Raw genomic sequence first — 16,875 nt, 5'->3', positions numbered from 1 at the left:
TTTTCTTCAAGACGCTTTGTTTTAATTAATGAGATTGTTTTCTTGATTCTTTTTTGGATAATTACATGTAAATGCTACTTTTTTTTTAGGCTTTTTTTTTTTTTTTTTTTTTTTTACAGAACTGTTTCTCAGTGTGAAATGATTTTTTTTTTTTTTTTTGAGGTGGAGTTTCGCTCGTTACCCAGGCTGGAGCGCAATGGCGTGATTTCGGCTCACCGCAACCTCCGCCTCCTGGGTTCAGGCAATTCTCCTGCCTCAGCCTCCTGAGTAGCTGGGATTACAGGTACGCGCCACCACGCCCAGCTAATTTTTGTATTTTTTAGTAGAGACAGGGTTTCACCATGTTGACCAGGATGGCCTCGATCTCTTGACATTCTGATCCGCCCGCCTCAGCCTCCCAAAGTGCTGGGATTACAGGCCTGAGCCACTGCGCCCGGCCTTTGTGAAATGATTTTTAAACATTGATTTTGCATCCTGCACTGGTGCTGAATTCCTTTATCAGTTGTAACAGTTTCTTGAATCTTTTGGATTTTCCATATATAAGATTGTGTCATCAGCAAATAGAAATAATCTCACTTTTTCATTTCCAGTTAAGGTGCCATTATTTCTTCGTCTTCCCTAATTGCTCTTGCTTGGACCTTCAGTGCTATGTTGAAAAGAGAGGCTGGCCTTGGTGGCTCACGCCTGTAATCCCGACACGTTGGGAGGCCGAGGTGGGCGGATCACCTGAGCTCGGGAGTTTCCAGGTTGACCAACATGGAGAAACCCTGTCTCTACTAAAACAAAAAACAAAACAAAACAAAACAAAACAACATTAGCTGGTGTGGTGGTGCATGGCTGTAATCTCAGCTACTTGGGAGGCTGAGGCAGTAGAATCACTTGAACCCTGGAGGTGGAGGTTGTGGTGAGGTGAGATCACGCCATTGCACATCAGCCTGGGCAACAAGAGTGAAACTCCGTCTCAAACAACAAAAAAAAAAGAAAGAGGAGGCCGGGCATAGGGGCTCACGCCTGTAATCCCAGCACTTTGAGAGGTTAAGGTGGGCGGATCACTTGAAGTCTGGAGTTTGGAGCCAGCCTGGCCAACATGGGGAAACCCCCTCTCTCCTAGAAATATAAGAACGAGCCAGTCATGATGGCAGCCGTCTGCAGTCCCAGCTCCTCTGGAGGCTGAGGCAGGAGAATCGCTCGAACCCAGGAGGTGCTTAGCCAAGATCTCCAAGATCTCGCCATTGCACTCCAGCCTGGGAGACAGGAGCGAAGCTTGTTTCAAAAACAAAGAAAAAAGGCTGAGGGTGGTGGCTCACGCCTGTTATCCCAGCACTTTGGGAGGCCAAGGTAGGCAGATACAAAATATAAAAGAATTAGCTGGGCATGATGTCGGGTGCCTATAATCCCAGCTACTCAGGAGGCTGAGGCAGCAGAATCGCTTGAATCCAGGAGGCAGAGGTTGCAGTGAGCCAAGATTGCGCCACTGCACTCTAGCCTGGGAAACAAGCAAGATTCTATCTCGAAAAAAGTGAAGAGGGCCAGGCGCGGTGGCTCATGCCTGTAATCCCAGCACACTGGGAGGCAGAAGTGGGTGGATCACCAGGTCAGGAGTTCGAGACCCGCCTGGGGTCTCCCTATGTTGCCCACGCTTGTCTTGAACTCCTAGACTCAAGCAGTCCTCTTGCCTTGGCTTCCCAGAGCGCTTGGCTTACAGGTATGAGCCATCGTACTTGACCTACTCTAGTCTTGTAAACACTATATACTTAGACTATACTAAATTTATTTTTAAAATTTCATTTTTCGTTTTTTTTGAGACAAAGTCTTGCTGTCGCCCATGCTGGAGTGCAATGGCACAATCTTGGCTCACTGCAACCTCCAACTCACAGGTTCCAGGGATTCTCATGCCTCACCCTCTTCGTACAAAAATAAAATTAAAAAATAAGCATCTGGGCGTGGTGGTGTGTGCCTGTAGTCCCAGCTAATTTCTTGTATTTTTTTTTTTAGTAGAGACTGGGTCTCACCATGTTGGCCAGGCTGGTCTCGAACGCCTGACCTCAGATGATCCACCCTCCTTGGCGTCCCAAAGTGCTGAGATTACAGGTGTGAGCCACTGTGCGAGGCCTATTTTAAAAATTTATTTCTTCGATGGTTAACCTCCCGCCTCAGCCTTCCCAGTAGCTAGAACTACAGGCACTCACCACCACACCCAGCTGCTTATTTTTTAATTTTTTTGTAGGGAGACGGTTGCCCGGGCTGGTCTCAAACACCTGACCACGCATGATCCTTTCATCTCAGCCTCCCAGAGTGCTGGGATTATGGGCGTGAGGCACTCCACCAAGCATTTTTTTAACTTTTTTACTGTTCTGTAGTAACACTTAGCATAAATCACGAATGCAATGTGTAGCTGTAACAACAATATTTTCTTTATATCTCTTCTGTAAGCTTTTTCCTATTTCAAAATTAATGTATTTTATCTTTTATTTCTTATATTTTTTGGAGTGGGGCCTTACTGTGTCACCAGGCTGGAGTGAAGTGGTGCCATCTTAGCTTGCAATCTCCAACTCCCAGGCTTGAGCAGTCTGCCCACTCTGCCTCCTGAGTAGCTGGGACGACAGGCATGCACCACTATGCCCGGCTAATTTTTGTATTTTTTAGTAGGGACGGGGTTTCCCCGTGTTGCTCAGGCTGGTCTCAAACTCCCAAGCTCAAGCAATCCACCATCCTCAGCCCCCCAAAATGCTGGGATTACAGGCGTGAGCCACTGTGCCTGACCTACTGGTTATTTAAAAAAACTTTTTGGTTTAAAAACTAAGACACATCCAGGTGAGGATTCTTAAAATAAAGTAAAACTAAGACACAAACACACACTTTAGCCTACACAGGGTGAAGATGCTCAGTTTCAGTCCCTGCCCCTACCACGTCCTGTCCCATTAGAATATCTCCAGGTGCAGCAGCATGCACGGAGCTGTCATCTGATCACGATGCCTTCTGGATAATGCCTGAAGGACCTGCTGGAGGCTGCTTTCCAATTCAGTGTTTTTTATATGTGGAAGGAGTACACTCTAAAATAATGTTTAAAAATGTAGCATAGTAAATACATAGACTGGTAGCAGTCATTTAGTATCAGTCAAGTATGATCTATGGTACATAATTATATGTGTTATACTTGAGGTTACTGGGTGGTAGGAATTTTTCAGCTCCATTAAAATCTCATGAATATACACCTACTATATAACCACCATAATTTAAAATAATTTTTTTTTTTAATCTCAGGGGACTACCATTGTATATGCAGTCTGGAGTAAAATGTCATAATGGGCCAGGCACGTTGGCTCATGCCTGTAATCCCAGCACTTTTAGAGGCTGAAAAGGGCAGATCGCTTGAGGCCAGGAGTTCAAGACCAGCCTGGCCTACATGGTGAAATGCCGTCTCTGCTAAAAGTATAAAAATTAGCCAGCATGGTGGTGTGCTCCTGTAATCCCAGCTACTTGGGAGGTTGAGACATGACAATTGCTTGAACCAAAAATTAGCCAGGCGTGGTGGTGGGCACCTGTAATCCAAGCTATTTGGGAGGCTGAGGCATGAGAATCACTTGTACTCAGGAGGGGGAGGTTGCAGTGAGCTGAGATTGTGCTACTGTACTCCAGCCTGGGCGACAAAGTGAGACTCCATTTCAAAAAAAATAAAAGATAAAAAAGAAAAATAAATAAAGCCATGAGTTTACGACTCATTCCGATTCCAGCTTAACACCCCAGGGGTCATTCTGGTTAGCCTTCTTTGCTTTCATATTTGTAAGTTCTTTCTGTGGTGATAAGAAACCTGGCTGTGATTATTTATACTATATTTGCATATTTATTTGCTCAGTCTTCTCTGGACTATACAGGCCACTTCCTCTGCTGCTGGCTGCCCCACATCCCTGCCCTTACTGGCCCCAACGTTGAAGGGAGCCTCGCTGGCTGAATTCCAGCTCCCATCGTAGTGGCCACTCTGACAGTTGAATCTCTGTCACAGATGGCCTCGCTGCAATCACACTGACCCAGGCCATCTCCCTGCTGACCCTGTCACACATAGTCCTGGTCACTGGCTTGCTGAGTGTGCTGGCCTGCCCTCATTAGCTGCTCAACTCCCTGTACTTGACCAGAAGAGATGTGTCATGATTAGGAGTGGACACAGGAGCCAGGCCCTCTGGGTTCAAGCCAGCTTGCTATTTACTGGCTCACTGACCTTGTCCAGGTCAATCTCTTTCCCAATTTCCTCATCTGTAAAAATGAAGATACTACTATCTGCCTCAGGGTCGTTAGGAGAATTAGGGGCTCTATATGAAAGGCCTAGGGCAGAGTCAGTGCTGTGTTCCTGTAAGAGGCATGTGGTTATTCATTGTCCTTTCACAGGGATAGAAGCCCTGCAAGAGTGGGGACGTTTGTTTGTTTCGTTTACAGATATGTCCCAAATCACTGGAACAAGCCCAGCAGTTAGCAGATTTGTGTGTTCGCTGAATGAATGGCCAATGTAGGACATAATTGGCATTAGCCATTTATGTGAAAGTGAGCATTTCTTTGTGTTAAGTTGAAAGCTTAGATTTCCAAAAATGGAATCGGAGTGTCCCTGTAGGTAGGATGTTCTCATATTTCCTAATGTTCTTTGTTGGTGATGATGGCTGAAATAAAACCCTCCCCACCTTTTAACTAGCCAGGATTGATTACTCATCCTACCATACTCATCTCATTACTCACCTTTGTCTTCTTAGGACCACCTTTCACTCACCTGAGGACACCACAGAAGATGGTATATTATGGGAAACCTTCTTGTAAAAACAACTATGAGAATTATATTGATGTAATAAAATATGTGTTCAGCGCTTACAAGAGAGAGTCCCCTCTCATCATCAACACTATGGGATGGGTTTCAGGTAAGCTGCATCCGCACCTGTGCAAGGGAAGGACAGGCAGCGTGAGTAGCTACTGACTGTCAGACATCCACGTCGAAGCCCAGTGTTTTGGTTCTTTTTTTTTTTTTTTTTTTTCTTAATTGAGACAGGATCTCACTCTGTCACCCAGGCTGGAGTGCAGTGGCGTGATCTTGGCTCACTGTGTGCTCCGCCTCTGGGATCCAGTAATCCTCCCACCTCAGCCTCCCAAGTAGCTGAACCACAGGCGTGTGCCACTATGCCCAGCTAATTTTTGTAGTTTTAGTAGAAATGGGGTTTTGCCATGTTGGCCAGGCTGGTCTGTAACTTCTGGCCTCCAGTGATCCGCCCACCTTGGCCTGCCAAAGTGCTGGGATTACAAACATGAGCCGCTGCACCCAGCCAAAGCCCAGTTGTTTTTTGTGTTTTTTTTGAGACGGAGTTTTGCTCTCGTTACCCAGGCTGGAGTGCAATGGCACGATCTCGGCTCACCGCAACCTTTGCCTCCTGGGTTCAAGCAATTCTCCTGCCTCAGCCTCCCGAGTAGCTGGAACTACAGGCGTGCGCCACCATGCCCAGCTAATTTTTGTATTTTTTAGTAGATTCGGGGTTTCACCTTGTTGACCAGGATGGTCTCGATCTCTTGACCTCTTGATCCACCCGCCTCGGCCTCCCAAAGTGCTGGGATTATAGGCGTGAACCACTGCGCCCAGCCCCAAAGCCCAGTTTTAAGACCTTCTTATTGACGGTTTCTTTGTCTTAGAACAAATGCACCCATTTGTAATACGAATGTGTCACTGTTCTTGAGTGCGTCAGCTGTGCTAATGTCTCCTTCCTCACAGACCAGGGGCTCCTGCTTCTCATTGATCTGATCCGATTGCTGTCTCCCAGCCACGTGGTTCAGTTCAGCTCTGACCGCAGTAAATGTATGCCAGACCTTACCCCGCAGTATGTAGATGACGTGGACGGCTTGTACACAAAAAGCAAGACCAAGATGAGAAATCGAGGTTTCAGACTTGTGGAATTTGCAGACGCTTTGGAATTTGCTGATGAAGAAAAAGAGATTCCAGTTGAGTTCACTGGACATAAACTGATATCCGTTTATACGGATTTTGCATTCAGAATAACCCCAAGAACTAGGTAACTAAACCTCATTTGGCTGAAGAACTACGTTTTCCGTTGAAAAAGGCCTGCTGTTCTTAATTCCTTTTAAGGCCTGAGTCCTCTAAAATCTTCAGGTCTCTGTCACAGCTGTGCATTTGCAAAGAAGAACCAGTTGTTTTCTGAACTAATATTCCCAGTGGAAATAACCAGAAATGGCCCCTACCTCTGGCTGCCAGCAGCTTTGACTTAAAGGAGAGTCTTTACCTTCCTGTTTTTCCAGTCAGGGTCTGTCAAGTTGGGGCAGCTTCAGAAAGCCCAGTACTCTGAAAATGCGGCCTCTGTGTTGACAGCTGTGGGGAGGTGGCCATGGAGGGTTAAATCCTTACTTACCTTGTTCTGAATTGCCTTTCAGAGAATTACATAACAAAATTCTTCGAGAGCTGTCTGTCTTGAGTTACCTTAGCCAGCTGCAGCCCCCGATGCCAAAACCACTTACTCCTTTACATAGCCTGACACCCTATCAGGTAATCTGAACGTACAGGAGAAATTGTCTTCATTTTGTTAACACACAACGTCTGTAGTTTTCTGTGTGCTGCTCACTCTTCTAACCGCGGCATAACTCGTCGCTCATGTAATCCTCAGAACAACCCAGTGATCTAGGTTCTGTCGTTACTCCCATTTTACAGGTGGGGAAACTGAGATGCAGAGAGGCTGAGGGACTCAGCACAAGGGGCCGGGCTGGCATGCAGGCCCAGGCAGTGCAGCTCCAGTTACTGCTCTTAGCCGTGGCGCTGTGATGAGGATGAGTGTTGCTCCGTGCTGGGTTTGAATGTCCCACCTGGTCCCAGTGGCTGCTCCAGCACTTCCCCTTTTCAGCTGTAGAACAGGGGTGGTACTGGACCTCAGAGAGTGATTGTATGGATTCAGGAAGCGTTCACAATGGAACCTGGCACCCAGAGAGCGCTCTTTTTTTTTTCTTTTTTGAGATGGAGTTTTGCTCTTGCTGCCCAGGCTGGAGTGCAGTGGGGCAATCTCAGCTCCCCGTTACCTCCGCCTCCTAGGTTCAAGTGATTCTCCTGCCTCAACCTCCCGAGTAGCTGGGATTACAGGCATGCGCCACCACCACGCCCAGCTAATTTTTGTATTTTTAGTAGAGAAGTAGAGATGGGGCTTCTTCATGTTGGTCAGGCTGCTTAGGTGATCCACCCACCTTGACCTCCTAAAATGCTGGGATTACAGGTGTGAGCCACCGCGCTCGGGCAGAGAGCACTCACTCTGAAAGTATTTCACATTACTATTGTCAAAAGTGGATTCCAACACCAGAGTATTTGCAACTTGGAACCCAGGGTGCTAAGAATTATGTTGGGAGGAAAGCACAATAGCGTTAGGGTTGAGGATGAAGGAAGAACAAAGCTAGCGCAGGCAGCACTTCTGAAACACTTACTCTGCGCAGTACTCTGTTCTAAGCCAGCGTTAACACCACTCCTCACCGTGGTCCTGTTACTATCCCTGTTTTACAGACGGCCAGGGACTGGGAGTCAGCTTGCCTGAAGTGGTGTAGTCAAAGTTGAGGATGAGACTGAAGCCTGCACTCCGGGTAGGAGTGCAGTGGCACAATCTTGGCTCGCTGCAACCTCCACTTCCTGAGTTCAAGTGATTCTCAATTCTAGTGCCTCAGTCTCTCAGGTAGCTGAGACTAAAGGCATGCACCACCACACGTGGCTAATTTTTTGTATTTTTATTTATTTATTTTTAATTAACTTTTTTTTATGTAGAGTCTTGGTCTGTCACTCAGGCTGGAGTGCAGTGGTGGGATCTCAGCTCACTGCAACCTGTGCCTCCCGGGTTCAAGCAATTCTTCTGCCTCAGCCTCCCAAGTAGCTGGGACTATAGGTGTGCATCACCATGTCCAGCTAATTTATTTATTTATTTATTTATTTTTTTGAGACATAGTCTTGCTCTTGTCACTCAGGTTGGAGTGCAGTGTCAGAATCTTGGCCCACTGCAACCTCTGCCTCCTGGGTTCAAGCCTCAGCCTCCTGAGTAGCTGAGACTACAGGCATGTGCTACCATGCCCAGCTAATTTTGGTATTTTTTGTAGAGACCAGGTTTTGCCACTTTGTCCAGGCTGATCTTGAACTCGTTGTTTTTTTTTGTTTGTTTCTTTTTTTTTTTTTTTTTTTCCAAAATCCCATCCCTTTCTTTTATTTATGCTAGAACTTTTTGGCAAAGACATTTGGACTTTTTTTTTTTTTTTTTTATTGCATTTTAGGTTTTGGGGTACATGTGAAAAACATGCAAAGTTGTTGCATAGGTGCATTCATGGCAGTGTGATTTGCTGCCTCCCTCCCCCTCACCCATATCTGGCATTTCTCCCCATGCTATCCCTCCCCAACTCCCCCCCCACGCTGTCCCCCCCACTCCCTCGCAACAGACCCCCGTGTATAGTGCTCCCCTCCCTGTGTCCATGTGTTCTCCTTGTTCAACACCCTCCTATGAGTGAGAACATGTGGTGTTTGGTTTTGTGTTCTTGTGTCAGTTTGCTGAGAATGATGGTTTCCAGACCAAATCTTGCTCTGTTGCCCAGGCTGGGGTGAGTGGCATGATCTCAGCTAACTACCTCCCAAGTAGCTGGGATTACTTTGGGAGGCCAAGGCGGTAGATCACTTGAGGTCAAGAGTTCAAGACCAGCCTGGCCAACATGGCGAAACCCGGTCTCTACTAAAAATACAAAAATTAGGCCGGGTGTGGTGGCTCATGCCTGTAATCCCAGCAGTTTGGGAGGCCGATGTGGGCAGATCATGAGGTCAGGAATTCAAGACCAGCCTGGCCAACAGGGCAAAACCCCGTCTCTACTAAAAATATAAAAATTTGTCTCCCAAGTAGCTGGGATTACAGGCACACACCACCATCCCTGGCTAATTTTTTGTGTTTCTAGTAGAGATGGGATTTCACCATCTTGGCCGGGCTGGTCTCGAACTCCTGACCTCGTGATCTGCCCACCTCAGTCTCCCAAACTGCTGGGATTACAGGTGTGAGCCACCACGGCTCACCCAGTGTTTTTACTTTTTTTTTTTTTTTTTTTTAGGAGACAGTGTCTCTGCTCTGTTGCCAGGCTGGAGTGCAGTGGCAGTGGCATGATCTCAGCTCACTGCAACCTCTGTCTCCCAGGTTCAAGCAATCCTCCTGCCTCAGCCCCACCTACCTCAGTAGCTGGGATTACAGACACGTGCCACCATGCCTGGCTAATTTTTGCTTTTTTAGTAGAGGCAGCGTTTTGCCACGTTGGCCAGGCTGGTCTCGAACTCCTGACCTCAGGTGATACACCCACCTCAGCCTCCCGAAGTGCTGGGATTATAGGTGGGAGCCACCACCCCCAGCCATTTTTATTCTTTAGAGATAATTTTAGGTAGGCACTTTGGCAGACCTAGCTTTAGATAGCTGGCTAATCTAATTGTAGAAATTAAAAGTAGCAATGAATAGAGTGAGATGCAAATTCATTTTTCAGGTCCCCTTTAATGCAGTTGCGCTCCGGATTACCCACTCTGATGTCGCCCCTACCCATATACTGTATGCTGTGAATGCCAGCTGGGTTGGTCTTTGCAAGATCCAGGATGACGTCAGAGGATACACGAATGGGCCCATCCTGCTTGCCCAGACTCCAATCTGTGACTGCTTGGGGTTTGGTGAGTCTGAGAGTAAAATATATCTGTCCATAAACCTACTGAAAAGAATCCACTGCCTCAACTGTAAATGACTGGTCTTGACCTTGTAGCTGTGTCTAAGCTGCAGAGGTCAGAGAACTCCCCACCTGTCTATACAGCATGCTTTAGGGGTTGGGGCCAGGAAGGAAGCAGCTGTTTCTCTGCTTCGTCTGCCAGCTCCTATAAATGTAGGCTTCCCAAGGGCCTGGGCTTGGCTTGGCCCTCTTCTTCTTGCTCGACACTTCTCCTCTAGGCTGCCTCAGTCACTACTGGGCCCTAAATCCATCTTTAGGCATTCCCTTTCCACAGTGTCCTCCAACACAGCTGCGCATCTGTGTTCCAAACCACCTTACCAGTGGGTATCTCCAGAGTATTTCAGTGGCATGCAGACCTGGGACCCTCAGGATCCTCCTGCCCGCACCCTCCTTGGCATGCAGACCTGGGGCCCTGAGGGTCCTCCTGCCCGTACCCTCTCCTCCTTGCCCCAGGCTCATGCTTGGTCCATTGGAAGATTCACTCTGACGTCCAGGTCAGACCCTGGCCCCTCCTTAGCATCCCCTGGTCTTCATTTGCTACTTTCAGCCCATTAGCCGGTCTGGTGGCCTCTGTCTTCAAAATATGTCAGCTTCCTCCACCTGTTCTCACCTTGCTAGTCAGCCACCAGCATCTGCTGAAAAGTTTCTTAACTGAACTTTCCACTTCCACTCTTAAAAACTTTATCCCCACAGCCAGGAATGACCTGAACCCAGGTGCAGCTGTGCCACAGCCTGGCACTTCCCATCACTCAGATCCCGGGTCTGGACCAGGGCTCGAAGTGCCTAGCGAGATTGGGTCCCCACCTCCTTGACCAGCCCTGGCTTCCTGAGGTCAATAAATGTGTAGTTTTGGAAGGGTGTGGAGCTAAGCAATCCCAAATTAGCAAAGTCCTGAAATGCACATTTCAGATTTGGACAACACTGTATTTCTCAAAAGCATTTCCGCGGAATTTGTGTCATTTAGTACACACCATAAAGGAGGAACAGTGATGGGGAAAGGTCAGGTTGTTTTCTGTATGTTCCTTAGTGGTGGGTTTTTCTCCCTGGCCTGTACTCACCTTAATTAAAACAATCTAAGACTTTTCTTTTTTTGAAGCAAAGTCTTTTTCTGTCTATTTGGGCTCACTGCAACCTCCACCTCTTGGGTTCAAGTGATTCTTGTGTCTCAGACTCTCAAGGAGCTGAGATTACAGGTGCGTGCCACCACAGCTGGCTGATTTTTATATTTTTAGTAGAGATAGGGTTTCACCACGTTGGCCTGGCTGGTCTCCAACTCCTGACCTCAGGTGATCCACCTCCCTCGGCCTCCCAAAGTGCTGGGATTGCAGGTGTAGCCCCCGCGCCCAGTCCAAATTAGGGCTTTTGCATGTAGACCATTTTGGTTCCTCATAACTGAACAAAGGGAAGGTACAAACAGTCTGAATTTTCAAGGACTCCATCTCTTGGCTCTTTGTATTTTCTATTGTTTTCAGCCTCCTGAGTAGCTGGGATTATAGGTGCACACCACCAGGCCCAGCTAATTTTTTCTACTTTTAGTAGAGATGGGGTTTCACCGTGTTGCCCAGGCTGGTCTCGAAGTCCTGAGCTCAGGCAATCCACCCGCCTTTGCCTCCCAAAGTGCTGGGATCACGGGCGTGAGCCATTGCACCCAGCCAGCTCTTTGTATTTTCAAAACAAAACAGAACTGAAATCAAGACTTATGTTCAAAGCCATTCTGCAGTTTCTAGTGGTGGGGAGGTCTGATGTCTTCTGAAAGGCTGATTTCTGTGTTGTGCCCCTGTCTTGAAGGCATCTGTAGAGGCATTGACATGGAGAAGCGGCTGTACCACATCCTCACCCCTGTGCCCCCAGAAGAGCTAAAGACCGTGAATTGTCTCCTCATTGGAGCTATTGCCATTCCGCATTGTGTCCTTAAGTGCCAGGTGAGCCTTACCCTGGGCACGGCCCCAGCCTACTCAGGCCCACAGGAAGTGAGGAGCTGAAGTGGGGTCAAGGGTCATGGGAATGGGTGATCTGGGAAACCTATGCTTTGTTGTAGATCCTGAATGAGGCAAGGCAGTGTCAGGGCTGCCTCTGAGGCCTGAGACGATGAATCACTGTCACTCATGGTCCAAAGTCCCGTGGTGGAGACTTTACCAGAGAAGTAGGTTGTGTTGGAGCGAGCAGAGGCCCTCCCAGGGTTGCCCTCCTAAGGAGCCAGCCCCAGGGGCTTCGAGTGGGCTCTGGGGACAGGATGTTCCTACCATTCTCATTCTCTGGTGTCCCTCATTTGAGAGGGATGCACACTCCACCCCCACTCAGCCTCATGCCGTTTGCTGTGTTGGAGGAATGTAACAGAAGGGAGGCACTGGCACGTTTGTTACCAGGCCAGTTGCTTAAAGGAGTCTCTGAAGGAAGGGATCAAATGCCTTAAAAGTGAGAAGTCCTTACTCAGACTGCGTCACAGTGACATTATCATATTCTGGGTGTGAGAGAGAGTGCTGTGAACCCCTCTAGGCTGGACCTGGGGTGTTTCTATGCCTTCTCTTTGTGTTTCCATTTCAGCGTGGGGTCGAAGGGATAGTACCTTATGTCACAACGGATTACAATTTTAAACTTCCTGGAGCATCAGAGAAAATTGGAGCAAGAGAACCTGAGGAGGCACATAAAGAGAAACCATACCGAAGACCCAAGTTCTACCGAAAAATGAAGTGATGCTCGTGTTTTCACTAAGGGAAGAAACTTGCCTACCAGGAAGCTTTGTCTCAAGCCTGACCACAAGAGGCATGATGGAGTTTCATGGCCATGAATGGCGTCCTTATTAGCAACAGTGTTTTCTGTGTAATTCGTGCATGTCGTATAATAGTCTTAAGTTTCTCTTTTAAAGCTGCATGAGCTAGAATTTGCTCTAGTCTTCTGTGAGCTGCTCATGCTTGTTGTCTGGTGTGCTTTCCAGAGGGAGTAAAATGGCAGGAAACAGTTTATGTGCCATTAAAACAGAGATTCCTCAGAAAGTTCTTCCAGGACCTGGTTATTAGAATCAGGATAAAAAGAAGGAGACTGGGGCCATAACAATGTACCGAGAAGGAAGGAAGAAGCTCGGCCTGCAGGATCTCAAGCATCGTGAATCCAAGGGCTCGCCACGCGCAGGCCTGGGGGCCGGTGTGGATGGTCACAGCCCTGGGGTGGTCATTTCATCCCAGTCCATTTGGTGCAGTTGTACTTGGTCTATTACATTCAATCAAGGTTTAATAGATAGGGCCAGGCATGGTGGCTCACTCACACGCCTGTAATCCTAGCACTTTGGGAGGCTGAGGCCAGAGGATTACTTGAGCCTCAGCGTTTCACGTTGGAGTACACCAACCACTCCAGCCTAAGCAACAGAGTAAGACCTTATCTCTCAAAAAGGAAAAGGAAAAGAAAAATTTAAACGTGTTTAATAGATAAGTTTGGACTCAAGAGCCCTTCCTTTTTTTTAATCCTGTGGTTTTATGCTGAGGAAATTGCTTTGAAATCTGGAAAACCTTTTCTGGAGGCTCTTAAAAAGATTTGTCCAAATTGACTTCTGATCTGAGGCTGAAGACAACCACGGGGTAGAGCTGGAGACTGTGCTGTTCGGAAGAAGGACTGGCCAACCAGCTCTTGGGAAAGCTCCGCTTACTGTGAGAGGCTGGACCTGAATCTGCACCTGTGAACAACTCTGCCGTTCAGAGCTTTCTTCTGGGGGTGCTGGAGGCTGGTGACCAGATGGTCATTCTTCATGCTCTTCGTGGAGCTTCCGGCCCTCTGTCCTCTAGGTTGGAAGTGGTTTGTGTAAACATGTGATGGGACCAGGTCGCAACATTGTTGTGTTGCGGGCAGCAGGATACTTACTGGGGCTGAGGTTCAAACTGGTATTGTGACCACTACTTTGTCAGAATTTCATCTTCCCAGAACAATCACCTTGTAAGACTGTTACTAGGATGTGTGGGTTTTAACACTTCTCTTCAATTAAACTTGGTTATTATTATCTATAGTATTTTATGGTAGCCCCTCAGCATCTCTTAGACCCAACAGCAGAAGGCTGAAAATAAGCACCGGAAGCCTTGCTACTGTGGTTTGTTTTGATGCCTTTGAGACCATGGTTCTGGCTTCTTAGTTGCTTCTTTTTTGCATTGAAATCTAGCTCGTTCACATCATGTTTTACTCTGTGGGCCTTGTAAAGAATTTTAAGACAATCCACCACCATCAGCTTTTTGCCTTTCTCCAGTTCCTCGTATCTTCACAGAGATACTCACGCAGGTCATTCGCAGCAAGGCTCTGGAAGAATGAGACCGGTGCCCTATAATTGCATTTGCATTAAATCTAGATTTGCCTTTAACCTTTAAATGCCGGCCTGTATGAAGGTCAAGTCTTTTTCTTCAGTCCCTGTCAGTAAAGAAAAAAACATTGCCCCTAGAGGGAGCTGTCAGCTGTTGGTCAGGTGGCCATACTGGGGCTGGAGTTGGCTCAGGAAGCTGTAGGGGCTTAGAGAAGGAGGTTCGCAGATCCTGGAGACTGGGCCACGGTCAGCTCTAGCTTGTGCCGGTCAGACCTGGAGCAGCCTCATTCCCTGGGGTTGACTGTTCATTCCATTATTAATGGCAGTGGCTTCTTTTCTCTTCTCTTTTCTTCTCTTTTCTCCTCTTTTCTCTTTTCTCCTCTTTTCTCTTTTCTTTTTTGAAACAGAGTTTGGCTCTTGTTGCCCAGGCTGGAGTACAGTGGTGCAATCTCGGCTCACTGCAACCTCTACCTCCTGGGTTCAAGTGATTCTCTTGCCTGAGCCTCCTGAGTAGCTGAAATTACAGGTATGCGCCACCACACCCAGCTAATTTTGTATTTTTAGTAGATGGGGTTTCACCATGCTGGCCAGGCTGATTTTGAACTCCTGACCTCAGGTGATCTACTCGCTTTGGCCTCCCAAAGTGTTGGGATTACAGGAGTGAGCCACTGCGACCAGCTAGTGTTAGTGGCTTTAAGGGCATTCAGAGAAAGGACAAGATTGGACTTTGTTATTCCACAGTCATATGGGTTGGATTGGTTAGTAAGGAGTTCTCCATTGGAGCTGTTTTTTTACAAAAACCTAGTGTTTTGTTTTTTGTGTTTTTGAGATGGGGTCTTGATTTGTCACCAAGGCTGGAGTGCAATGGCGAGATCGCAGATCACTGCGACCTCTGCCTCCTGGTTCAAGTGATTCTCCTGCCTCAGCCTCCCAAGTAGCTGGGATTACAGGTGCATGCCACTACACCTGGCTAATTTTTGTATTTTTTGCAGAGATGGGTTTTCACCTTATTGGTCAGGCAGGTCTCGAACTCCAGACCTCAGGGAATCCGCCTGCCTCAACCTCCCAAAGTGTTGAGATTACAGGCGTGAGCCGCTGCGCCCAGCCTTCTTAGTAATTTTTGTATGTTATTTCCAAAGTATCCCAAGTAGCTGGGATTACAGGCATCTGCCACCACACCTGGCTAATTTTTTTGTATTTATAGTAGGGACGGGGTTTCACTATGTTGGCCAGGCTGATCTCGAACTCCTGACCTCGTGATTTGCCCACCTTGGCCTCCCAAAGTGATGAGATTACAGGCGTGAGCCACCATGCCTGGCCAATACATGCTTATTTTAAGAAAATGTAGAAATAGGCAACTTAAAAAGTGAAAAGTGGCCTCCGTCTCCTGGGTTCAAGCGATTCTCCTGCCTCAGCCTCCCGAGTAGTTGGGATTACAGACGTGTGCCACCATGCCAGGCTAATTTTGTATTTTTAGTAGAGATGGGGTTTCTTCATGTTGGTCAGGCTGGTCTCAAACTCCCAACCTCAGGTGATCTACCCGCCTTGGCCTCCCAAAATGCTGGGATTACAGGCACGAGCCAGTGTGCCCGGCCTACTTTTAAAATTTTATAAGCAGCTTACATATGTAGAAAATGGTCCTCCAATCCTCCACCACATCATATGTAATCACTGACACTATGAATTGTGTCTGCTGGGGATATTCTGTGTGTTTGTGTGTGTGTATATGTGTGCATGTGTATTTTACAAAATATGTATAGTTTCTGTCCAGCTCTTTTCAGTTAACTGATGAACTTCTGTATCATTAAATATTTTTGAGAACATGAATTTAATTGTTGTGTAATTTTTATGTAGATAGTTCATTTTATTCCAGGAAATCACTTGAGTGCCTAGAAGAAATCATAGCAAAAAAACACTGGAAGGGAAAAAAATGTTGGGAGGAGATTACTGAAGTCTGGAGACTCCAGCAAATGCTTGTGATGTGTGTGTATGTGTGTGTTGTTTTTCTTTTTTGAGACGGAGTCTCCCCTCTGTCACCCGGGCTGCAGTGCAGTGGCACAATCTCGGCTCACTGCAGCCTCCACCTCCTGGGTTCAAGTGATTCTCTTGCCTCAGCCTCCCAAGTAGCCGAGATTACAGGCGCCCACCACGATGCCTGGCTAATTTTTATGTTTTTTGTAGAGATGAGATTTCACCATGTTGGCCAGGCTGGTGTGGAACTCCTGACCTCAGGTGATCCACCCTCCTCGGCCTCCCAAAGTGCTGGGATTACAGGCGTGAGCCACCGCGCCTGGCCTGCTTTGCTATTGTTGTTTTTAACCATTTAAGTATTGAGTGCAGTGGGAGCTTATTTTTTATTTTATTTTATTTTAAAAAAAAGTTTACCTTTATTGAATTATTGCATCACTTTTACCGAATTTGGGGCAGGGAGAGATTGGGCTGGAGTGCAATGGCTCAATCTCGGCTCACTGCAACCTCCACATCCTGGGTTCAAGTGATTCTCCTGCCTCAGCCTCCTGAGTAGCTGAGATTACAGGCATCTGCCACCACACCTGGCTAATTTTTTGTATTTTTAGTCGGGACGGGGTTTCACTATGTTGGCCAGGCTGATCTCGAACTCCTGACCTCGTGATTCACCCGCCTCTGCCTCCCAAAGTGCTGGGATTATAGGTGTGAGCCACTGCGCCTGGCCTATTTTTAATTTTTGTCACTGACTTGAAGCTCAAGGGGGAGTTTATTTAATTTTTCTGTCTTGGTCCATATGTGAGTAAAGAGGGGATGTTTCACTCTTTCTGGACTGTCTTTGGGAGTGTATTAGAAGGAAAAAGGGCTTTGCTCCCGGAAGAGTTCAAGTT

General features: G+C 47.2%; 1 protein-coding gene across 1 annotated transcript in view; it reads left to right on the top strand.

Moving 5' to 3' along the window:
• The window catches only part of NOL9 (nucleolar protein 9), a 28,443-nt gene extending 14,708 nt beyond the window's left edge, over positions 1-13,735 (top strand). Inside the window, exons 7-12 of the mRNA XM_012473650.2 lie at positions 4,740-4,901; positions 5,741-6,038; positions 6,415-6,526; positions 9,511-9,688; positions 11,530-11,663; positions 12,286-13,735. Of these exons, the coding sequence (XP_012329073.1) occupies positions 4,740-4,901; positions 5,741-6,038; positions 6,415-6,526; positions 9,511-9,688; positions 11,530-11,663; positions 12,286-12,435 (1,034 nt within the window). The 3' untranslated portion in view covers positions 12,436-13,735. The remainder of the gene's footprint in view (positions 1-4,739; positions 4,902-5,740; positions 6,039-6,414; positions 6,527-9,510; positions 9,689-11,529; positions 11,664-12,285) is intronic.
• The last annotated feature ends 3,140 nt before the right edge of the window (positions 13,736-16,875 follow it).

The sequence above is a fragment of the Aotus nancymaae genome, unplaced genomic scaffold (genome assembly GCF_030222135.1).
Source record: "Aotus nancymaae isolate 86718 unplaced genomic scaffold, 86718_ANA_hifiasm-v0.15.2.pri h1tg000053l, whole genome shotgun sequence".
NCBI lineage: Eukaryota > Metazoa > Chordata > Mammalia > Primates > Aotidae > Aotus > Aotus nancymaae.
The sequence above is the reverse complement of the archived record's forward strand: the minus strand, read 5'-3'. Positions and strand labels throughout refer to the sequence as shown.